The sequence below is a fragment of the Perca flavescens genome, chromosome 22 (assembly GCF_004354835.1).
Source record: "Perca flavescens isolate YP-PL-M2 chromosome 22, PFLA_1.0, whole genome shotgun sequence".
Taxonomy (NCBI): domain Eukaryota; kingdom Metazoa; phylum Chordata; class Actinopteri; order Perciformes; family Percidae; genus Perca; species Perca flavescens.
In genome coordinates, this window is record NC_041352.1 from 24,576,204 (window position 1) to 24,601,464 (window position 25,261).

The following is a 25,261-nucleotide window of genomic DNA, read 5'->3' on the forward strand; positions in this document are numbered from 1 at the left end:
TGGGTCTGTGTAGGTGTGTGCGTGTGCGTGTGTGTGCGTGTGCACTGCAGTGTTTGCACCAAATGTTCAAGGCTATATGTTTCATACTGTCTCCGTAAGAAACAAAGAGGCTGTTACCACTTTTGTTTTTACAGCTGGAGCCTTCTGGGAAACCAGTTCAGTTATTTTCACTGTAACATGATGTGTTTGGGTTTTGCAGCACAATCGCTAAATAAACACAACTTGCACCTCAATTTCATGGTGCTTTAGTGCGCAAAACTAATCATGCTTACAAAAGCAGAACGATCTGTAGGGCCGCCGCGTCTTTTAGTCGACTAATTGGTAGTTTTGGTCTTGGTCGACTTAGATTTCTGGAGTCCATTAATGATTTATTTCCTAGAAACTTATCAGCACATCTCAGGTAAACACAAGATTTATAGCAACACTAAAGCACTTTTCCGCTTTGGTCCCCATACAGGTTGGAGGTGGAATTGTCTATTCCCGTTACCATTACCATTATTCTTATGTCTCATTCGAACTACAGATCTTCTATCCGATCTGGCAAACTTGCACCAAAATTATGCACCTTAAAATAACGTTTCCAAAATCGTTTCAGTGGTTCATCAACTCGTAACAGGGTGAACGGCACTTCTGCATTTGCTTTGCGGCCCTCTTATCGGCTACAACCGCACTACGCAAGTTTGCCAGATCGGGTAGTGGATCTGTAGTTCGAATGAGACGTAATGGACAGTTCCGCTTCCAACCTGTAGGGGGACCGAACCAGAAAAGTGCTTTAGCGTTGCTTTAAAGTGGTGCTTTTGCACGGTGTGGAGAAACTCCGTTTTTCACATCTGTCCATTTAACCAACAAATCTATTAGTCCATAAATCACGAGTGTTAACACCGACCGTACACCAAGATGGTCGGAAAAGTCCGTCCGAGCTGTCTTAAGTCAGTCTTTTTCCCGTCTCCATGTTCCAACGAAATCAAACATGTTTTATATCGTCGGAAGTTTGAAGTCTTGGTAGTAAAAACTTACAGTCTGTGACTTAAAACCCAGACGCATTAGAACAGATTGTCTTTAGATGTGAGATGGTGTCAGACTTTAGTCTTTGCAGAGTTTTCTAGTGTATGATAGGCCCAGTAGGCATAAGTTGACTAACATTTTCTTTATATGGAGGACAGCCCTAGTGATCTGAGGATGAATTCAAACTGTAAAAGGTCTGTAATTCTTGCTTATTTAGGCCCAGACAGAGAGACAATATCAAACAACAAAGAGTAAGAAAAAAACCATTCATGTGGGAACCAGCTGTAACAGAATATTGAAGCTCCGTGCAACAGAGGGAAGGAGAAAAAGAAGGTTATCAGACGCAACCATCGAATGCTGCAGGAGGAGGATTAGCTCGACCGTGGAGCCGGCGTGAACGTTAAATGTCGACAGGTGCACAGTAACAAGCTGCTGTGCACGAAACAAGTAAAGAAAGACAGTGGATGTTCGGTCGTGACATGCAGGAGGAATTAACGCGCAAATTAGAAGAGAATCCCTACAGGTAGGAGCAGTGTGGTTTAGATAGTTAGAGATGATTTGTCTCGGGTTACCAACACACACCATTAGACACGTGTAAAAGTGGATCTCCTGTGGAGAGACAAAAATGATTAGGAAAAAGGTGGGGGATTATGGTATGGTATGGGGATTTCACACAGACATGTCAACATGTTACATTTCATTACAGCCTTGAGACAGTCGCCGAAGAGCTTACACCGCCACAGGAGCGAGAAATGTCAAACACTTCAAGTTCATCCCTCTCAAAACAAACAACGAGCCAAGCCACTGTACTTATCGCTTAGAGGGTTTGTTTTTAGTAAATGAGGGTTAGCGCGTGCTTGCACAGCATGTCTACGTGTGTTATCAGCCGGTTGACTCTGCTGTCCCGACTTCAGCAGGGAGGTCATTTCAGGAGGTCAGTTAACTCTTTTCTTCAATTTCTCAAATCAAAGAAACTAGGGCTGAATGATTTTTGGTGAAAAGAAAAAAAATCAAGTTGCAATTTCTTTCCTTGCCAGATATTGCCATTCTAATTCGATTCACGATTAATATTTTTAGCTACATGTTGCACTTTCTGCAATCATGTTAAATAAAGTTACAGAAAAAAATGAATGACTGAAGATCGACTGAAAAATAGGACGTTTCTGTAAACTATCATGAACATGTCACATTATTCCGGCATTTATATTATGAAAAAAAACAGTAAAGCAATAAAAAAAAAAATGTTACACCAAATATTCAACTCGATATTTGCCATTCGATAAATAGCTAATCGCTTTCTTTCAAATTGCGATTTCGATTTGAAAACGATTAACAGTTAGTTTGAACTAGAATGTCATAAAATACAGGGACACATACAGGTTGTAACATATGCCTAAAGCCAAAGATAATGTCTTTAAATCCCTTGTTTGGTCCGACTAACAGTACAAATCTCTGGGCCAATCACACTCGATGGTGTTTTAAGCCCCCCAACTTCTCCTTCCAGGCAGCGCTGTGACCGTTGACTTCAAGGCACCTAACCCTAACCATAACCATTGCCTAATCCTAGTGCCTTCCAGGCAGCGCTGCCTGGAAGGAGACGTTGGGGGGCTTAAAACACCGATAAACGCCAATCACCCAGAGACAGAGGACTGCAGGGATGGTCCGTGGCTTGGAGGTTAGAAGGAGAACTTCCCTTCACTGCCCTGTATGCCAGCAGCAGAGTCGTGAGCGGGATGTTAGGGCTGCTCGCTTACGAAAAAAAAAAAAAATCATAATCACAATTGTTTTTGGTCAATATTGAAATCACGAGTATTTAACACGATTACTCGTTGACTTCTGGAAAGCTGTTGCAATTATTGAACTTAAAAAAACTGTGGAAAAAGTTAAATAAATCAACTGTAAAAAAAAAAACGGGAAATTTGCCTTAATGCTTTTCCTATTTAAACTTAATTTTTTCATTCAGAACACAAGAGAAAATAGGAGTTTACTTGCAAAACGTAATGAGCTAAATAACTGTTTTTCTCGATTATTCTGATTTTGTGATCGTTGGGAGCCAAAATCATAATCACGATTAAATTTCGATTAATTGCACAGCCCTAGTTTTTGGTCAAAATTGAAATCCCAACTATGCTCCAACCAAAGCTGTTCGGACCAATCAGATTGTCAGGGGGGCGGGCTTTATACGATGATCAACAGTAACGTAATCAGCCACGTCTTCAAAGAGCGCTTGGGTTGAATTTGTTTACAACAAAGATGGCTGCCATCTCGTCTGCTGTCGTCGAAGCCTGCCTAGACTTGCAGCTTCTGGGACGTCTGTCTCTGTTGCTCCGATTGGTTGTAGGTCTATCTGTTGCTCTGATTGGTTGTAGGTCTATCTGTTGCTCTGATTGGTTGTAGGTCTATCTGTTGCTCTGATTAGGTGTAGGTCTATCTGTTGCTCTGATTGGTTGTAGGTCTTTCTGTTGCTCTGATTGGTTGTAGGTCTACCTGTTGCTCTGATTGGTTGTAGGTCTATCTGTTGCTCTGATTGGTTGTAGGTCTATCTGTTGCTCTGATTGGTTGTAGGTCTATCTGTTGCTCTGATTGGTTGTAGGTCTATCTGTTGCTCTGATTGGTTGTAGGTCTATCTGTTGCTCTGATTGGTTGTAGGTCTATCTGTTGCTCTGATTGGTTGTAGGTCTATCTGTTGCTCTGATTGGTTGTAGGTCTATCTGTTGCTCTGATTGGTTGTAGGTCTATCTGTTGCTCTGATTGGTTGTAGGTCTTTCTGTTGCTCTGATTGGTTGTAGGTCTGTCTGTTGCTCTGATTGGTTGTAGGTCTATCTGTTGCTCTGATTGGTTGTAGGTCTTTCTGTTGCTCTGATTGGTTGTAGGTCTGTCTGTTGCTCTGATTGGTTGTAGGTCTATCTGTTGTTCTGATTGGTTGTAGGTCTATCTGTTGCTCTGTTTTTATGATCATCAGGAGCCGAAATCTTGATCACGATTAACATTCTGATTAATTGCACAGCCCTACTGGAGCCGGTGCAGTGAACGGAGAAGAGGAACAGTGTGGGAGAACTCCAGACAGGAAGCAGTATTCTGGACTAACGCTGCGTTCCTGTCAGAAAGACATGGCTGAGCGTGACAAACTGATTTTTATTTGGCAAGTGTAACGTTAAACACAACAAACTCTCAGCCGCGCGGCCTCCTTGCATATATAAACCATAAATATAAACAAAAGAGGAAAGATGAGGCATGAGGTAACAAAAGCCATTATGTATTTTATTTTACGGCACTTTTATACTCGGAAACATATCTAAATGTGTCGTAAATATTGTCTTACTTAAATACAGGCCAATACATTTTACGTTGCCTTTTAGTTGATGGTTTACCTTTTATAATACGCGCTTCCATGGGTGCTGCCGTTGTTGTGCGACGTTAAGATAACTAGTAGATGGATTTGCCCCGAGTTTACAAGCAGGACTTTGGTTTAGCTTTATATTCTACTTTTTCTCATCCCAGATCACAAATGTTCCAGTTCCTAGTTGTCTGTAACGCAGCATAAAGCGTATTACTGAATACGTGTAATTTACTACGAGCCACGGAGAAATTCTATTGTCATATCCTCTGAAAGTAAGGATGCACCAATCAAACTGTGATACCTCAACTGCAGATGTCTTTTAGTATTGAGCACCGATCTGATACCAGTTCACTCAAATGTTCCCCAATTTAAAATCTGTACACCTCACTGTGTGGAATTCATTTCTTTATTTTTTTAAGTGAGGTAACATGAGGCCGAGGATAACTCTGACCTATCCTTGGCCCCCCATCACTGTCCGAATGTACTGTATGTGTCCGCGGTATTGGATCGCTGAGTACCTATCTGAAAGTCCCCCAAAACATGAAGCAGAAGTTTATTGGCTAAATAAATCAGTGTGAGCTGCCAGCCTGACACCGGAAAATGATGCAAGATTACGCAGCAATAACCTTAACGGACTGTGAGAAAAGCGTTCAGGGCATTTTCACAGCCTACATCTAGGTGTTGCATCAACATATAACTCCCATATTATGACTGTAAACGGCATCAAAGTCCAGAAAAGTGACCCTCTAAAGTCATGGCACTTGAAAGGTTGTAACAACAAAATTAGAGCCACAAAGATTATTCGACTAGTTGTCAACTAATAAATGAATGGCAAAATATTTTGACAATCGATTTGAGTCATTTTTTTTTCTAGAAGTTCTCTGATTCCAGCTTTGTTAAATGTGAATATTGTTCTAGTGTCTTCTCTCCTCTGTGACAGTAAACTGAGTATATTTGAGTTGGGGACAAAACAAGACATTTAAAGACATAATTTTGGGCTTTTGGGCAACACTGATTTATATTTTTAATTATTTTTTTAACTATTTCTAACATTTTATAGACCATGCAACTAATCGAGTAATCGATAAATTAATCAACAGATGATAATAATCGTTAGTTGCAGCCCTAGACAAAATGACTATGAATCAATAAAGCTGCCTATTTTTACATAGACAAACATGTTCTCATCTAAAAAGTAGTGGTCTTCATTTCTGTGCCTGATAATCAGACTCAATTGCCATTTATGTTATTTTCTATATGAACTGCTGAAAGAAATCGGACACGTGGGGATCGAATCACAGGTCTGGGAGCAGGTCAGTCAGCAAAAACTAGAGTCCAAATCCAAACAGCAAACTTCCTGCACAGCCAGACAGCACATGTTGATTAAAACAGGTGGCAGGAAATCAAATCCCACAGGAAGCGTGGTTGCTGTCTCTTACCTTCTGCCATGTCCGGCGCCGTGCCAGGCTTGGACACGCCCCCCGCCGCGCAGAAGGACCTGGCCGTGAAGGACGCAGCTGACCTCAGCAGCAGGAACCTGCAGCCGGCATGAGGACACGGGAGATCATAACACACAAACAAACCCCTGAGATGACCTTAAAGACAAGGAGTCCAGTTCCATGCACATGCGTGATCCTCTTCTAATTATAACTGGATTTAATCCTGCTGCTCGGCAGTCAACAGCTGAGCAGACAGACGGACTCTCAGCACTCGCTGCTGGATGTCAAACTTGTGATGTCATCAGACACTTCAGTTCAGTTACTCAGCTTTGTTTAAAAGGGGACATATCACGCTTTCTCGTACTTTCTGTCATATGTACAATGTTATAATGTCCAATTTTCACGTTAAAGATGGTTCAAATAATGAGGTAAACTTATTTTTGTAGAAATCCCTGTGAGCTAAAACTATTCTGAACGCTCCAGTCCGGTATCAACAGTTTTTTCTACTCTCAGCTGAGTGTTATGCTGCAACACTTAGCAGGCCTTCTAAGATAGGTCATCTGCTCCAGGTAGGCAGGACTGGAGTGTTTTTTGTAAGCTACTCCGGTGTTAAAGGTCCCATGACATGGTGCTCTTTGGATGCTTTTATATAGACCTTAGTGGTCCCCTAATACTGTATCTGAAGTCTCTTTTATATAGACCTTAGTGGTCCCCTAATACTGTATCTGAAGTCTCTTTTATATAAACCTTAGTGGTCCCCTAATACTGTATCTGAAGTCTCTTTTATATAGACCTTAGTGGTCCCCTAATACTGTATCTGAAGTCTCTTTTATATAGACCTTAGTGGTCCCCTGATACTGTATCGGAAGTCTCTTTTATATAGACCTTAGTGGTCCCCTGATACTGTATCGGAAGTCTCTTTTATATAGACCTTAGTGGTCCCCTGATACTGTATCGGAAGTCTCTTTTATATAGACCTTAATGGTCCCCTAATACTGTATCGGAAGTCTCTTTTATATAGACCTTAGTGGTCCCCTAATACTGTATCTGAAGTCTCTTTTATATAGACCTTAGTGGTCCCCTAATACTGTATCTGAAGTCTCTTTCATATAGGCCTTAGTGGTCCCCTAATACTGTATCTGAAGTCTCTTTTATATAGACCTTAGTGGTCCCCTAATACTGTATCTGAAGTCTCTTTTATATAGACCTTAGTGGTCCCCTAATACTGTATCTGAAGTCTCTTTTATATACAGTGGGGGAAATAAGTATTTGACCCCTTGCTGATTTTGCAGGTTTGCCCACTTACAAAGAATGCAAAAATCTACAATTGTAATCATATGTACATTCTAACAGTGAAAGACAGAATCCCAAAGAAAATTCCAGAAAATCACATCATATGAATTTATTAAAATTGATAACCATCTGATGAGGAAAAACAAGTATTTGACCCCCTGGACAAACAGCAAGTATTCTGGCTCCTACAAGCCAGTTAGACTTTCTTTAAGACACAGCCCCAATCCGAACCAATTATCTACATCAAATACACCTGCCTCACCTCGTTACCTGTATAAAAGACACCTGTCAACACCCAAACAACCAGCATCCAACATCACCACCATGGGCAAGACCAAAGAGCTTTCTCACGGACATCAGGGACAAGATTGTTGATCTGCACAAGGCTGGGATGGGCTACAAGAGAATCGGAAAGCAACTTGGAGAGAAAAGATCAACTGTCGGTGCAGTTATCACGAAATGGAAGAAGCACCACACCACCGCCAACCTCCCTCGGTCTGGGCCTCCACACAAGATCTTGCCTCGTGGGGTGTCCCTGATCATGCGAACGGTGAGGAATCATCCCAAAACCACAAGGGGGGAACTGATGAATCAACTGAAGGCAGCTGGGACCACAGTTACAAAAGAAAGGGTTGGTAACACACTACGCCGTCATGGATTGAAATCCTGCAGCGCACGCAAGGTCCCCCTGCTCAAGAAGAAACATGTACAGGCCCGCATGAAGTTCGCCATTCACCACCTGGACGACTCAGAAGAGGCCTGGAAGAAGGTGATGTGGTCAGATGAGACCAAAATAGAACTTTTGGCCTCAACTCAACTCGTCGTGTTTGGAGGGCAAAGAACACCGAGTACAACCCAAAGAACACCATCCCCACCGTCAAGCATGGTGGTGGCAACATCATGCTTTGGGGGTGCTTTTCAGCCAAGGGAGGGACAACTCCATCGTATTGAGGGGAGGATGGACGGGGCCATGTATCGTGGAATTCTGGACCGACATCTCCTTCCCTCAGTGAGAGAGCTGAAGATGGGTCGAGGATGGGTGTTTCAGCACGACAACGACCCTAAGCACACCGCCAAAGCAACAAAAGAGTGGCTGAAGAAGAAGCACATCAAGGTTCTGGAGTGGCCTAGCCAGTCTCCAGACCTGAATCCGATTGAAAATCTTTGGAGGGAGCTTAAAATTCGAGTTGCCAGGCGACAACCTCGGAACCTGAATGATTTGGAGGCTGTCTGCAGGGAGGAGTGGGCCAACATCCCTGCCGAAATGTGCACAAACCTTGTCACCAACTATAAAAACCGTTTGACATCTGTGCTGGCCAATAATGGCTTTTCTACAAAATATTAACATGCTGTTTGTCCAGGGGGTCAAATACTTGTTTTTCCTCATCAGATGGTTATCAATTTTAATAAATTCATATGATGTGATTTTCTGGAATTTTCTTTGGGATTCTGTCTTTCACTGTTAGAATGTACATATGATTAAAATTGTAGATTTTTGCATTCTTTGTAAGTGGGCAAACCTGCAAAATCAGCAAGGGGTCAAATACTTATTTCCCCCACTGTAGACCTTAGTGGTCCCCTAATACTGTATCTGAAGTCTCTTTTATATAGACCTTAGTGGTCCCCTGATACTGTATCTGACGTTTCTTTCCCGAAATTCAGCCTTGGTGCAGAATTACAGACACTAGATCCAGTCCCATAATGAGCTTTCCTTAGGATGTGCCATTTCTGTGTCTGAAGCTATTGAGGAGGAGAGGGGGGGGGGGCAAGGTGGAGGGGGGGGTATATTTGACACCCCTGATTTCGAGATACAGCAGTTTGGGGAAATGCAAAGTTTTTCCCACTTTGCCCAAAGTGAGAAACTAATAAATGCCTTTAGGGGACAGACCTTTTAAAAGTATTTGGTGTAATCTGAAGTTATGTAAAACAGCAATATTATGCTTAGTTGTTGAGTGTCTTTGGAATCAAATAACATAATCATGAAGTCTTTTTCCAAGCTTTGTCTAACTTAGTACCTCAAAATAATGAGATATCTGAGAAGTCAAGTCATTATTTTTGAGATAGATGTTTTTGAGAACGTTTCTCACGGACTTAGATTGGCGTAAAAGGGCTTCCACAGACCACGCAGAGGTGTCAAACTCAACTTCACTAAGGGCCACACTGGAAAATAAGAATCACATCAAGGGCCAGACATGTTTAGTTTATTGATAGGCTTTTATTTAATCGAAAAAGTTAAATATATTTGACTGTATTATTGCACGTGTCATATAGTCTTCTCACTTACAGTTTGGTCAACATAAAGTCCTAAAGAAGTCAGGAGAAAGTTCCTCAGCAATCATAGAAAAGAAGTGCCCAAAAACGTCAGAAAAAGTGACAAAAACGTCAGAAAAAGTGACAAAAACTAGGTGGGCCAAAATGTATTGTGAACCTAAATTGCTATGCGGGCCGGATCATAATCTGCGAGGGGCCAGATTTGGCCCACGGGCCTTGAGTTTGACACATGTGGACCACAGTATCAACGCCCCCCCTCGGGTTCTTCTTTTACACAGTGTTAAACATGACACACCCTTTATGTCTACGACGTGTCCCCACCCTGTTTGGGCCTGGTAACTATCCCCAGGTGGAGCTTATTCCTTCATTTTTAATGTTAAGAAGCCACAACAACAGCTCGACACAAAAACAACGTTGACACACAGGTTGTTTCAAAGACTGCTTAGCATTCCTGACATTAATTAGCTGTCTTATAAATATGCTAACAGATGTTAGCAAAGTCCAGGCAGCAGCATCACCAACAGGACTTTGAGAAACGTTTTTAATCCCACTGACCTCGGTGAGAGCATTGTAGTGTCCCGGATGTCACCGTTAAAAGGTCAGGGGTCCAAATGAAGCCGGTGAGCTCGGTAGAAAGGGACAAATATCACAGATTTTCCTCTTGAGGGTACTGCGGTGCCAAGGTGCCAGGCAAGTCAGGACCACACGGGACCACAGGAACGGCTTCCGTATTGGTGTTTGGCCACGCCCACTGCGTGATGACGCAAGACGCTACGTACGAGACTGGTTGCAGCTTGTCAGCCTCTTGTCCTTACTTTTCTCTCAGTAGGCCTACATTATCATTTCTACAAGCACTATTGAGTTTGTATTTATCAAAAACAATATCTAACAGATTCAAAACAGCAAGGCTATATTGACAAAAATAAATAAAAAAACATAGATAACTCAAAATAAACTGATAGTACATGTAGTAGTACATGTACATACACAATAAAACTAAATATAAAGGCATCCACAGATATGATTTATTATCAAATAAAAGAAGTGACTAACCGAATCCCTCAACCTCTTCTGTACTATTTCTATTTGCTCTCTATAATGGTTTACTAATGCCATACTGCACACTGCAACTGCTGCACACGTTCATATTTTATACATCTTAGCATATTCATATTCTACCCCCTTGCTGTTTATTCCACATCCTACATTTATTCTTTTGTTTTGGTTTTCTGTTTTTTTCTTCTGTACATTACCTTGCATTTCTGGGTTAGATCAGGGGTCAGCAACCTTTACTATGAAAAGAGCCATTTGTTCATGGAGATGGGTCAATCCTATGCGGGATAGATAAACACATAAGAAGCTGGGTCCAGACTAGTTTAATGATAGCCAGACAGATTATTTTAAGAGGATGGTAGAATGAAGGGGTGCCGTTAATCCAGGAGTGGGCTTGTGAGATGTTCAGGGTGGCAGCGTTTGAAAAAAGGTAATTTAACCGTTTGCAAGATTGATTGTTTACACTAATGGGGAAAGTACCTACTTTCTGCAGCAGTTCTTAAACCGCTATCCTAAATGTTCTTTCTGAAATGTTATGCAGGCTAAATGGGGAATTTAAGCATCACTTTAGGCCTACAGCAATGATCAATAAAAAGCTTTATTGTTAAAATAAAAAGAACCGTTATTCATTTCCATATTATTATTTTTTTCAAAGCCACAAGGAGTCACTGGAGATTGGCTAAGCAGCCGCAGGTTGCAGACCCTGGGTCACGCATAGCTGTTGGAGTACCACTTTAAGTGTGGGGCTTGCATGTTTACCACCATTGCACAGGGTTGTAACAGTGATATATAGCCTAACCTCAGTTAACCTGACCTCTGGGAGTGGTGGAAAATTCCACTTGTGTTACTAGCATGGTTGGTATTTAACTGATTATATACTGTTATAAGTTTTTAACACACTTTAAAGTGTATGCAGTAGTGTTTTCAGTCATTGCAGCATAGAACCTTCTGCAATACTTATTTTTCTGCTAACTTTTTCACAGTTCAAGTCAAGTAAACATGCAAAACTTAAGTACAAATTTAAGGTACTTGTTCTTTGATTCAGTTAGTTATTTTCATGCCACTTTCTACTTCTAATCCACTACAATGCACAGTAGGTTTACAAATACAAGGAATTTGCCTTGGTGTTTTGATGCAATAACAATAAAATTAGTAAGAAAAAAGCAAGTCCTGCAACAGTCAAGAAACATAAAAAATATAAGACAACTGACAATAAAAATATGAGAAAATAACATTATAAAATAATATGTGCAATTTATCTGTTTTAAAATGAAGAGCTGGACAGTTTTGTGCAGGGATATGCAAAATATTCAGCAGGTAATGTGCAAAAGTTCACAGTAACAAGAATATCAGAGAATATGTGCAACTCGAAGGAACAAATTCTGTGAAAATCGTTGGCAACATTTCAGACACATAATCAAAAAATAATTATCCAGAGAAAGAATAATATGACTTTAAATAAATAGCATACTAAATAGTGTTAATAACATCATATGTACGTAGAAGGGGGTGAATAAACAAGTATATAAAATGAATTATCAAGAGACAAAACAAAATACATTACTCTTCCAAAAGTTCCCCGTACAGTATGATAGTTTTTAGTGTCTATAAGTTTGAGATACTTAATGTATTCCTTGAATTCACCTTACCATGAAAAGCGCTATATATATAAAATGTATTATTATTATTATTATTATTAAAAAGCATTGCAATTCGGGGTAACATTTGTTGTTTTGCATTTATGTAATATAAAATGTGCCAGATCAAACCACGCCCACAAATGTGACAGAAAGAAAACAGACGCTAAAGTAAACATTCCGTGTGCCCCGATTGGCTGAGAAAAGGTCAGAGAGAGGGCCGCTGATTCGTCAGAAACCTGAGAGCTGTGGGAAGGGACCAACCGCGATCCAGCACGAACCGGGTATAAAGAGCGCGAGGTAAACAAAGGAGACTTCAGATGAACGGCAGCGACCCAGCCGAGGGTGATAACTACTGGATGATCTTGTCTCAACAAACGCGTCCGGACCAGAGGCTGACTGTGGGGAAAAGGCCACTCTGAAGCGAATGAAGAAACTTCTAATCTTTCACTTCACATACAGAGGACTTCTAACGAGAGGAAAAAAGAGTAAAAGAAGAAAATGGAGTATAAATTACGAAAAGCTGAACCCAGGGACGTGTCTGATATACTACGACTGGTGAAGGTAGGCCAAGAACCACAACTGCGGTCGTTAAAATGATATTATTTCCATTAACGGTTTTGTAACACGACATTTAAAGTCAGGCGACGCCTTATAAACGATGAATCACCCGTCTGTTGGTGACAAAGTGGCCGGTGGAAAATGTCCGGTGGATGTCCGAGTGTGAGATTAGTGACGGTGGTCTTTGTGTACAGCTAGACGAGTCATATCCGGTTTAAGTGCCGGTGGTCCAAATATGGTCAGTCTTACCTTCAGCTTATGTTCTTACCAATACGAGGTTGATGCTCATGAACCGTTATTACCGTTACTTAACTACTGACCGTACACGAATAACACAACTAAATTAATACGGTAACTAATCAGTATTATCACAATCGTTTCGAGTAATCCAGTCTGGAAATTAAAAAAAATAAAATAAAACCTTTACACTCGAGAGGACTCCTTCGACCAACAGTCCAAAAGCAAATATATTGAATTAAAATCGTCTGACAAAAAGAAAAGCAGGAATTAATCACATTTGAGAAGCTGGTGCAGCTCATCGTTTTTCGTCTATAAATTACCTGCAAATGAAATGTTTTGTCAATTGGAGTGGGATTGATGAATCAACCAGATCTATCTATATGTATATCTATCTATCCGCATGTATGTCAGCTGATGAGTAGCTGTATGCGGATATGACTACGGGTTTAGTGGCTCAACAACTATGAATCTTCATTTTTGAAGCATCCGTAATATATATATATATATATATATATAACTAAATTGCCCAAAAATAACACTGATGCATGGATGTATTCCATACAACGATCTTCGCAGGCAAAATCAATGATTACTTTTATTTAGGGTGACCAGATGAGACTAGGTAAAATTCGGGACGGGGGGGGGGGGGGATTTTATACGTGGCTGTAGTTTGCTGCTAGCATGGAGCCTGAAGTCCGAGTCTGGTCACCCTACTTTCATTGAATTTTGGGTGTTTTTATTCAATTTTATAGCATTTGAAAAACAAGTTAATTGTTTCAAAACATATCCTGACTAAACTTACAAGATGACAAGATACCAGTCGGTGATCCACTCGACATCCTCTGATCTTAACTATTACGCAAAATAATTTATAATTTCAGCTTCTTGTTTTTTTTTAACTCAAAAAATAGGTATGTCATTTGGACTAGGTTTATTGACCATGAATATAAAAAATAAAAAGCCTTAAAGTGACAAGTTTAAAAAGCAACAAATGCAATTCAAGGGTTGTTAATGTTATGTATTTATCAAATAATGAAGTTTTTGATCTGATGTTTTAAACTCTCAAATACATATTTGTTTCGGCTTCAGAAATTCAGTTTTATTTGGGTGCATCAACCAATCTTTTCAGGTGCTAAACAGAACACGTTTCCTTCTTTGTTACCCAGGAGCTCGCCAAATACGAAGAGATGGAGCACCAGGTGACACTGACTGAAAAAGGTGAGTTCATTTTCAACAGATCTTTTTAAATTTACCTTTTTTATAAAGCATTTGCATGAAACTGATCCGTGTGTTTTTCATATCAAAACGTTCAGAACAAACTCAGCTTTCCGTACAGTGATGTCCACGCGTTTCCCAGAGCAATGTGTAAAGAGATAATTTGACGCCAAAGCTGAAACAATGACGTTGGCTTTTCTGAAAAGTCCTCAAATCTCTTTTGAAAACAAATCTGAACTTATGTTGTGTTGTACGAATTGTTTCGGTGCTTGAAATGACCCTACCAAAGTCTTATGTTATATATGATTAATACAGTAAATGTCTGAAATGCAATTTTATAATATCGCTTTTGGACTAGGAGTTGTGTCAATGATCAATCTGTCTGTATACACATAATGTGAAGAATTCTTTGTCGTGCTTAAAGGTTTTTTTTCCCCCCTGCAGAACTCCTTGAGGATGGATTTGGTGACACCCCGTTTTACCATTGCATCATTGCTGAAATCCAAGGAGAGACCAGCAGTGACGGTAAGAGCCAGCCCTCCTCCTCCTCCTCCTCCTTAAAAACAAAATGTACACAACTCTCAGGAGTCCCCTCAGGTTACCTCACTGGGAAACCGTTCAAGAACAAGTAACTCAATCCCGTTACCTGATTACGTGACTGGCATGTTGTTCGTGATTTATAGTTGTAAGTCTTTAAGCCTCCTTGTTGTCCTCGGGTCAAAGTTGACCCATTTTCAAAAAGTTCCTTTATCAGAAATTTTGGTTCCTTTCAACCAAATTGTCACAAAAAAAAAATGCAGGATGGTTCCATAAAATGCTCTTCACAAGTAAAAACAAATGATCAGTTCACTACTTGCATTGAATCTGGGTGTTTTTATTCAATTTGACAGCATTTGGGGGAAAAAGAATTGGGTTGAAAAAAGTGAGAAATGTCAGAAAAAAAGCTTTTATAAATAAACCAAGATCACACCTTGCCTAGTCCCTCTCCTCTAGTTCTTGTGATGCTGAGGTCATTAGGTCTGATACCTGTGCTGCTGTGTTTTTCCACAGGTCTATAGTCGATGACTTGGCTTTGTTAATCCTTGCTGTAGAGAGCTCAAGTCTAACTATGTCTAGAAAAGAAGTCCAGAACTCATGCACCTGTTCACACTCCCAGACCATGTTTAGGAAAGGTCCAGTTTGTTCAGGTTGCAATAGTCAGTCCTTCCAGTCCTTCCTTTTTTTTGTGATTGTTGCAGGGCAAAAATCCTTGATTATGCGGCACGTTTTCTTAAAAAAATGCGATGGAATATGATATTTATGCAATGAAATTACAAAAACTGCGGTTTGATGAAAAAGAGAAACACCCTGCTTTTTGATGATGTTCACGTCGCGTAATTACTAGGGCTGTCCTCTACTAAAGATATTCTTAGTTGACTAACACTTATAGGATTTTGTCAACTAATCGATTAGTTGATTTAATTGACAGAGCTGTGCGCTTTGAGAGGTGGTTAAGACTAGAAAAGCACAATATAAATGTAGTTAATTAACCATCTGTAAAACTGAGTTTCTACACAATTAATCCTGCAAAAGCACCACTTTAAATCTTGTGTTTACCATAAAATGTGCTCAGAAGTTTCCTGAAATAAATTAAGCATGAATAAGCATAAAAAATGACTAATCGACTAAAGAAATCTTAGTCGACTAAGACCAAAATTAGTCGACTAATCGACTAAGAGGTGGCAGCCCTAGTAATTACGTCCCTTCATAACATTCCCATGGCAACAGGGGAAAATGGCTGCCCTTGTGTGAAGTAAACGCAACATTTTTCAACTTTCAGCTAAGATATATTATGGGACTTTTTTGCAACGGAAATTGAATTATGCGATTGCATAATCACGTTTTTCTGGAGGGACTGAATAGGGAGTAGGAATGGCTTTAGAGACTTATTGAAACCCAAATTTCTGATCTTGAAACGTTGTGAAAATGAGTCAACTTTGACCCGACGACAACAGGAGGTGGTAAGTGATCTCACCTCCCAGAATAACACTTCTAAGTTTGAACTTATGGCAGTGTTGCTTCCCCCACCTGCACAGACCGACTGTGTCAGCCTGAACACCATACAGCCTGCACTGCTTCCTGTTTTTGTAAGACTACAGATAAACATCGAAACTTTGGAGCCTGTTGGAGCGTGTTTGTTAAAGAGTGAGACGCCCGGCTGCAGGTGCTCACTCTTCTGTAAAATAACTCCGCTTCCGATCTCATGGTTGAACGCTTCGTGTGAAATTTATGAATTCTCTTATCTCACTTGAGCATTTCAGAAGGTTGTACTTATGTTTTTGCAATCGCACCCGTGAATGCTTTTCTTTAATGTGAAAATTTAAGTGTCTGTTTGTTTGTTTTTTTTTTTTTTGCTTTTTTTTACATAAGTCTATCTTGAAAAGGAGATCCAGCTCTCAATGAGACTACCTGTTTTTAAATGGTTAAAAAAAAAAATGTTCTTCCCATTACAGATCTTTGTTAAAAGTCAGATGATTATTCTTTTACTTCACAACTCCGCTCAGTGTTAACAGGCAGATGTTCTTGACAAAAAACAAGTCAGAAGTGAAGTAAAGCAATAAAAATGTTTTTGTGTATGTTACTTTCTACCTTGATCCCATTCTCTGTGATTACACAAGACCTTGTCCAGTGGGGAAATTCACTAGCCTGGCTCCGCCCACCTACGTACTTCTGCTCAATTTAAATTTAGACCAACGTCTGGGTTTTCGGTATAGTCTTGGGTTTTCTCCGGCCAAATATTTAGCGGTCCAATCAGCGAACAGAGGGAGTTGCTGAGAACATTGAGGCCGTGCGCTAGTTTGAGTTGTGGTGCCGTAATGGCGAGCGGAGAAGGACTTGAGCGGAGAAAGACGCTAGCGAAGCCATTCGTCCGTTGTGGCAACGCTGGCAAATATCCAGAAGTTAAAGCCCGAGCAAGAACAATCTTTGCTGAGTTGTGTTGGTGGCCATGATGTTGTGGCCCTCCTCCCCCACGGGGTTCAGGAAAAGTTAGATTTTCCAGCTCGCTCCGTTAGTGGTGAAGGAGTCGGCTACGGCTAACGCTAGTGATGCTAAGCAGACGTCACGACCAAACATTGGCGATTGGTTCTGGCAGATCCAGAGTGGCTCTGGGCTGATCCAATAGTTTTAAACTTCAACAGAGTACCCGCCTTCAAGGAAGTTAACACTGGCGAGTGGCCAGACTCTCTGGACCAATGAAATGTACCAGAGTCTGGTAGGACCAGAGTCTGGTAGGACCAGAGTCTGGTAGGACCAGGCAAGAATTTCACGCCCAAACCGCACAAGAAGTAGGCTAAAGATATAAATGTTATTTAGGTAGGCTGCAACTATTTTCATTTCTCATTTTCAATTCTCTCTTAAACGATTAGTTGTTTGGTCTATAAAATGGAGAAGAATGTGGATCAGTGTTTCCCAAAAGCCCAAGCTGATGTCCTCAAATGTCTTGTTTTATCCACAACTCAAAGATATTCAGTTTACTGTCACAGAGGAGAGAAGAAACTACAACAATATTCACATTTAACAAGCTTTTTTTTTTCCATTAAAAAAACTGATTTATAATTGATTTAAAAAGACTTGGCGGTTAATCAATATTGCTGAATCTTTGCAGCTCTACATGAAAGTATAACCAAACAATATGAATGTATAATAGTACACGCAGCTGCCGGATACTCACCCGTTTCCTCACCGTGTCTCTGCAGATCCGAAGGTGGTCGGTTTTGTCATGTACTACTTCACTTATGACCCCTGGGTCGGCAAACAGCTGTACCTGGAGGAGTTCTACGTGATGGATCAGTACAGAGGTAAGAAACACCCCCAACTCGTCCAGTCCACCTTTTTAATGAGCTGCTTCTTTATTAATGACTTCTCTCTCTTCTCTTCCCAGGACTGGGCATCGGTTCAGAGCTCCTGCGCCACATCAGTGATGTGAGTATGTTTTTTACGAAGCAAAGCTCGGCGTCCAAACAGAGTAAATACCAAAATGGGGCCGTTGTTCGCCCCGATTCCCGACCTTTTGAACCACCGCTCTCGTCATAAGCCTCTTTCCGACCAAGTAGTTACAGGAACGTAGTTCTAGGAACAGTCCACTTCTCAACAGTTCTACTAACTACTCTTCCCCCAAAACTGGTTTTACCATTTGCATTCACACTGGCCAAGTGGCCATAGGAACTGGCCTTTTGTTATTATGACGCAGCCATCTAACCACCACTATGCAGAAAAGACCCTTCCCTGAAGTAGGAGCTGAAAGAGTTACAGGAACTGTGGCCAGAGGAACTTAAAAATCCCCAAATTGGTCCAGTCGGAGCACGAGAAAAAAAAGGATTCTAGGTTCTAACGTTGTGTTCTAGGAACTTTACGTTCTAGGAACTGCAAAAATCGTAGATTGGTTCAGCGATTCAAACTTCTGCCAGTAGAAGTTTCCGATGGGAAAAGAAACAAAATGTTACAACAGCTTCCAGCTACCACGTAATCTCCGCCAATCTCCGAACACAAAACTGCATAGGACCGGGGTATCAAACTCAGCTTCACTAAAGGGCCACACTGGAAATGAGAATCACATTAAAGGCCACACACGTTTATTTTATTGACATGCTTTTATTTAAAAAAAGTCAAGTATCTTTTGATTGTATTGTTGCATGTCTCACATAGCTTTCTCACTTACAGTTTGGTCAACAAAGTCCTGAAAAAAGTCAGCATAAAAGTTCCTTTGCCATCATAGAAAAAGTGTCGCCAAAAGTAAGAAAAAGCAACAAACTAGGTTGGCTGGGGCGCCTAGGTAGCTCACCTGGTAGAGAGTGCGCCCCATGTACAGAGGCTCGGTCCTTACCACAGCGGCTGTGGATTCAATTCTGACCTGCGACCCTTTGCTGCACGTCTCTCCTGTCAAATAAAGGCCTAAAAAAGTTTGACACGTGTGGAATAGGAAGAAAGATTGTAAAACTAAAAAGGAGATTAAGTGGAAGTAAAATATAAACGTGTCTAAAAGCACAAAATGAAATGAAAATAAAAAGTCAGAGAGCGAGAGTCTCCCAGTGTATGTGTATATATTAGGGCTGCTCCCTGTTAGTCGATTAGTCGACTAATCTGTCGTTTTGGTCTTAGTCAACTTAGATCTCTTTAGTCCATTAGTCATGTTTGATGCTTTTTTTCATGCTGAATGACTTATTTCCAAGAAACGTACGAGCACATCTCTGGTAAACACAAGAATTAAAGTGGTGCTTTTGCACGACTCTTTGCAGAGAAACTTACAAATCTGTCGATTAAATCAACTAATCGATCAGTCGGTACAACTGAATGAGTGTTAGTCGACTAAGAATTTCTTCAATCGAGCACAGCCCTAGTGTATATATGTGCGCCTGCTCTACCAACGGAGCTAACCCGGCCGCTAAAATCTAAACTATTCTCAAACTTACCGGTGACTCCCTAAACGTTTTAACGGAAGTACAAATTTTTTTTTTTACCGCGACTCTCTCCTTGTCTTCCAGCTGGCGATGAAGACGCGCTGCACCGGCATGATGTTCGTGGTCGCCGAGAACAACGAGCCGTCCGTCCAGTTCTACAAGCGGCGCGGCGCCGAGGACCTCTCTCAGGAGGAGGGCTGGAGGCTCTTCAGGTTCGACAAGAACAGCCTGGTCAAGATGAGCACTCCGGCCGAGGAGTGAAGGCGGTCCGGCTCGCGCCAGAGGAGCGGGAGACGCCAGAGGCCGAGCTGAGGCGGAGAGCTTGGCTGCTTGTTCTTGACGAGTCATTTAATTGAATCCGATTCTCGTCGCCACTTTAGCTAGCTCTCGTGGGTGAGAGTACGCGGTTGGCGGCGGCGCAGCAGCCTGCTCAGGAATCAGTCAGCATCTCCGCGTCTCCTCTCCGGTCAGACGAACGAGTTCAGCTTTTCAAAAAGGGGAAATTGTGTATCACAGTAATATGTTTCTGCATGTAGTTCATAAACTTTGTAAGCTTTTTTTTGTTGTTGTTGTCTTTTGCTAAAAGAGTGCTGCAGTGATGACGAATTTTTGTCGACTAAGTTAGCGTCAAACCGCCACCTTTCTTTCTCTTTGGGTTAGTACAGAAAATAAAGCTCTCTGGCAAACGCAAAGTTTGATGCTTTTCAAGCTTTAATGCAATCGCCTGAAGTAAACTATTGGCTTTAAACAAACTACATCACAGTCGCATGACTACAACTTTACCACCAATGAGCTTCCAACTTCTGATTGGATTTTGTGCACTTTTACTGGAGCTTTAACCCTTGTGTTGACTTCAGGTCACATTGACCTGAAAATATGGGACGTAGAAATAAGCGCTGAAAATGTGTAGAAGAAAAATGTAACAATTTAAAACGTTGGGGGGAAAGGCGCTATAAACTTCAGGAAAAAAGGGTTTTTTCAAAGTTGACGGGAAGACAACACAAGGGTTAAAGGTGCTCTAAGTGATGTGATGCGTGTTTTTATTTTTTTAGGCTACAACATAGCACCTTTTTTAAATAGTTTGCAGGAGCCCGAGTGTAAACACGAGGCTGTGAAGGCGGCCCAGTGAGTAGTGTTGCGTTTAATGTCCCGACAGCCTCGGTGTTCTGATCTAGCCACTTGCTAAGACCCGTAAAGGCTTCAGGATCTCTAAAGCTGGTGTTAACCACAGACTTTATTTCAGACCTCTTACCAAAAGAAGCCGTTAACTTTGAGACGAGGGGACTGAAGAGCAACAACTCATCTCCAGGTCCTGCAGCACTCGGTCAACTCTGAAATCATTTCATTTTATTTTAACTTTTCATTATGGTTTGTATTTGATGTGCCGGAAGGGTTAATATGACATAAGTTTGCAATAAAACTAACTTATCGCACATTTCGTGGTGGTCTCATCTTTTGGCACACTACAGGCCTTTTCAATGGATTTTCATTACTAGGCAACAGCCTGGCCTGTGTCCGTTGATGTCATTCACATTCACTGCAACAGGAAATCAACTCGGGGCCATTTAGACTGGTTGTTTACGAATGTGAAACGGGGTAAAGGTGTAACATGTTCAGGACTTGATTTATTCTTCCTAAAATTGAATAGCTAACATAAATTAAACTGTTTTGGACTAGCTGGGATAGATCTGTCTAGGGTCTGCAAAGGATGAGTGTGTGTGTGTGTGTGTGTACCTGTTTTACTATATTCGTGGGATCCAAAAACTGGGGAATACAGTATACTTGTGGGGCCCAAAATGCTGGACCCCACAAGGTTAAAGGGCTGTTTGAGGGTTAAGACTTGGTTTTAGGATTAGGGTTAGAATTAGGTTAATGGCTTGCAGGGGCTAGGCAATTAAGGTCCCAGTTACAGGAAAATTAGGAAAGTAAAAAAAAGACCTTTCTACTGACTCTGGAAAAACACCAAAAGAAAGACGCCCAGGGTGCAAGGAGGCACGAGGACAGCAGATGTGGCCTGGGCAATACGTTTGCAATGTCCCTACTGTGAGACGCCTGAGACAGCGCTACAGGGAGACCGGAAGGACAGCAGATCGTCCTCGCAGCGGCAGACCCCCGTGTAACAACACCTGCGTAGGATCGGATTCGGTACGTCTGAATATCACACCTGCGGGAACAGGTACAGGCAAGACCTGGCCTGGTGCAGTACATGAAGAGGAGATGTACTGCAGTACTTAATGCAGGTGGTGGCCACACCAGATACTGGGGGCTACTTTTGATTTTGACCCCTCCCACTTTGCTCAGGGACACATTATTCCATTTCGGTTAGTCACATGTCTGAAAATTGTTCAGTTCATGTCTTAGTTGTTAAATCTTTTAATGTTCATGCAAATATTTGCATATGTTAAGTTTGCTTCAAATATAAAAAGCGGTGGAAAGTGCTGAGTATACAGTACAGGCCAAAAGTTTGGACACACCTCATTTAATGCGTTTCCTTTTTATTTTCATGACTATTTACATTGTAGATTCTCACTGAAGGCATCAAAACTATGAATGAACACATATGGAATTATGTACTTAACAAAAAAGTGTGAAATAACTGAAAACATGTCTTATATTTTAGATTCTTCAAAGTAGCCACCCTTTGCTTTTTTATTAATAAGGGAACAAATTCCACTAATGAACCCTGACAAAGCACACCTGTGAAGGTAAAACCATTTCAGGTGACTACCTCATGAAGCTCAATGAGAGAACACCAAGGGTTTGCAGAGTTATCAAAAAAAGCAAAGGGTGGCTACTTTGAAGAATCTAAAATATAAGACATGTTTTCAGTTATTTCACACTTTTTTGTTAAGTACATAATTCCATATGTGTTCATTCATAGTTTTGATGCCTTCGGTGAGAATCTACAATGTAAATAGTCATGAAAATAAAAAGGAAACACATTGAATGAGGTGTGTCCAAACTCTTGGCCTGTACTGTATATTGAAGATGGCGTTGCATGTTGGTACATTTAGTAGCTCCTCTGGAGCTTTTGATCCTTCCATGTGGTCTTCCTCAGCAGATGTTTGAGTTTGCTCCGTTTTTAGGGTATTTTTAGTCTATATCCACAATGTTACACTTCCGGGATTCCTCTGTTGGCGTTCTAACCTCCAGCTGATTTGTGAGGACTATGGTTAACTGCTCCTCAGATCTCTGCAGGGTAAATCCAGACAGCTATCTAGACTCTCTGTCCAATCCAATCCAGTTTTCTGTCGCACGACTAAAACTACTTTTGAACGTACACACGTTCCACCAAAACAAGTTCCTTCCTGAGGCTATTTCGCAGCAGCTCTTTCAGGAGCTTAGCCAAGACGATTGTGATTGGTTTAAAGAAATGCCAATAAACCAGAGCATGTTTTTCTCCCATGTCAAAAAAACCCCTGTGTGGACTAGCCAGACTCTCCTCCGCAGCGCTGTGGAGGAAGGTCTGGCAATGCGAGACTAGTTTCAGAGTTCCTTTGACAAAATAATCTCAGCCACAACTGAAGATCACAACGTCAAGAAGGAACTTTGAAACTTGGCGATGCGTTTTACGCGCCAACTGTAGCAGTACACACGTACACGGTGAATAAAAGCTAAGAGTTCCAGCCAATTTCAGATACTTAAATATGAAGAAATATGTAAGAAACATATTTCCCTCTGAGGTATAGTCGAATGTATGTAAAAAAATTGTACTCAAGTACAGTACTTCAAAAAACAACTTCTGCTTTTTATATGAGGCAGCAACACAGAGTCTTTCCTGTCTGATGTATCTAACCATCAAGTTCCACATCAACTCACAGAGGGGGGAAATAAAAACCAGGCTACATTGAAATAAATTGAAAAGCTGTATAATTTGTAGCTGTGCAACTGGAAAAAAGTGAACATCTGTAACAATATCTCCCCTGATGGAGACTAATAATAACATATCCAGTGATTCAGAGACTTGATGCCGTTGTTACCAGAATCTGTCCCGTGATGTTTGTAATCAACGTTGCTTTTCTCAGAGAAAACCTTGAGCTATCTGTGCTACTTTGGCACTTTGTCCACATGCGATATTTTGGCAAGCACGTCTGAATATGTTTTTACAAAGTATTTTTAGAAGATTTGAGGAACTTTCAAACAAGAATGCTCTTAAAACACACGCGGTGGATGCTTTCCCAGACTGTTCCCTTTGACATACGCAGTCTCGTTGATTTATCCTGCTGCTCTGTGTGTGTTAAAAAGTTTGTTTATAGCCGACAAATGTTTCCAATCAGCGCTTGTTATTTTTTTAAAAGCCACATAAACTTAGTTTAGCCCTTAAAGTTTCAAACGGCAGAGGAGAGTTGCGTCATATCCTCCGTCCTGTGTGCAGAAACGTTAACATCAGCTAAACCAGACAAGAGGAAAGGACAAAAAAAGAGAGAGGGAATGGGATTAATATTATTAAAAAAATATTAAAATATTCACACTGAAGACAGCATCCACGTCTGGTTTTGCGATTACGTTCGGTGAACAAAAGAACTTTGTGCGGTTATATGAGGAAGTGCTGCAAGCACAGCCACAGGACATGACCCACACACACACACACACACACACACACACACACACACACACACACACACACACACACAGTCTACAGAGCAAACAAGGCACAGCTCAGAGCCACCTGAGGCCGGTTCCACGCGCTGAGATCAGGGTTATACAGTATCTCACAAAAGTGGGTGCAACCCCTCACATTTTAGTAAATATTTTATTCTGTCTTTTAATGGGACAACACTGAAGAAATTACACTTTGCTACAATGTAAAGTATTAGTGTACAGTTTTGGACATTTTCACATCACTTGTGTTGATGTATTTTGAGGGGACAGCACATTTACACTGTTATACAAGCTGTACACTTAATACTTTACATTGTAGCAAAGTGTAATTTCTTCAGCGTTGTCCCATTAAAAGATATAATGAAATATTTACTAAAATGTGAGGGGTGTACTCACTTTTGTGAGATACTGTATCTTTGGGCTATTATAGTAATTCAAAACCAAAATAAGCAGTGAAAAATACTTAGTAAGCTGAATTAAATATAAACTAAAACCTTCAAGAAAAACTAAACTTAAACTGAAACTATATTGCCAGGTTAAAAACCTAATAAAAGTCAATTTAAATTAAAACTATTAGTAATTGCAAATTACTCACATTTTTTACCTGTTCTAAATATAGATAATGTTCAAGTTTTAATGCTGTTATCAACATGGGGGCAGAGAAACATGCTTGTTTTATGCAAATGTTTAAAAACTAAAACTAAATCTTTCTGAAAAACTAAGCTAAGCTAGCAAACACACTCTGAAAAGTAACTAAACTAAAGCTAGTAAACAAAAGTCTAAACTAAAATACAGGGCCCTATTTTAACGCTCTAAGCGCACGGCATAAAGCGCCTGTTGCAGGTGCGTTTAGGGCCTGTACGAATCCACTTTTCAAGTTTAACCGCAGAAAAAAAGGGTCCGTGCGCCTGATCCTGGAGCAGATTAACTTCTGAGGCTCGGATTAAAAACCTGCCAACAGCCCGAACACAGACCAATCTGCTCACTGGGAAAACGTAGTCAACGTGCCTGAGTTCATGATAAAAGAGGAAGAGAGACATTTTTCTATAGAATCATTTTGCATTTCCAGGTTTCCCATGTGTGTAGTCTGGGTTTTAAACAAGACTTCCAACCTCATGTATAATGATTACCAGGGCTGCAACTAAAGATTACAGTAGTTGTTTGGTC

The 25,261-nt window shown here is 40.8% G+C and overlaps 2 protein-coding genes across 3 annotated transcripts in view; one reads left to right on the forward strand and one right to left on the reverse strand.

The window, feature by feature from the left end:
* The window catches only part of acot9.1 (acyl-CoA thioesterase 9, tandem duplicate 1), a 22,620-nt gene extending 12,482 nt beyond the window's left edge, over positions 1–10,138 (reverse strand). The window contains exons 1-3 of one of the 2 annotated variants that reach the window (XM_028569425.1): positions 9,904–10,138; positions 5,785–5,882; positions 1,588–1,614 (exon numbers count right to left, since the gene is read on the reverse strand). In XM_028569425.1, coding sequence (XP_028425226.1) covers positions 1,588–1,614; positions 5,785–5,882; positions 9,904–9,917 — 139 coding nt within the window. In that variant the 5' untranslated portion in view covers positions 9,918–10,138. The remainder of the gene's footprint in view (positions 1–1,587; positions 1,615–5,784; positions 5,883–9,903) is intronic. The other variant, XM_028569426.1, reaches the window with a different exon arrangement.
* Positions 10,139–12,340: 2,202 nt separating this feature from the next.
* Positions 12,341–20,927, forward strand: LOC114549155 (diamine acetyltransferase 1). Its single transcript, XM_028569362.1, has 6 exons — positions 12,341–12,602; positions 14,006–14,057; positions 14,499–14,579; positions 17,792–17,893; positions 17,977–18,017; positions 19,577–20,927. Exons 1-6 carry the CDS (start codon positions 12,540–12,542, stop codon positions 19,751–19,753), a joined length of 516 nt encoding a protein of 171 aa, XP_028425163.1. The 5' UTR covers positions 12,341–12,539; the 3' UTR covers positions 19,754–20,927.
* Positions 20,928–25,261: the final 4,334 nt, after the last annotated feature.

Coding starts and splice junctions, on each gene's coding strand:
- LOC114549155 (XM_028569362.1), top strand. CDS start 12,540: ATGGAGTATAAATTACGAAAAGCTGAACCCAGGGACGTGTCTGATATA. Junction 12,603..14,005: donor ATATACTACGACTGGTGAAG/GTAGGCCAAGAA, acceptor TTTGTTACCCAG/GAGCTCGCCAAATACGAAGA. Junction 14,058..14,498: donor GGTGACACTGACTGAAAAAG/GTGAGTTCATTT, acceptor TCCCCCCTGCAG/AACTCCTTGAGGATGGATTT.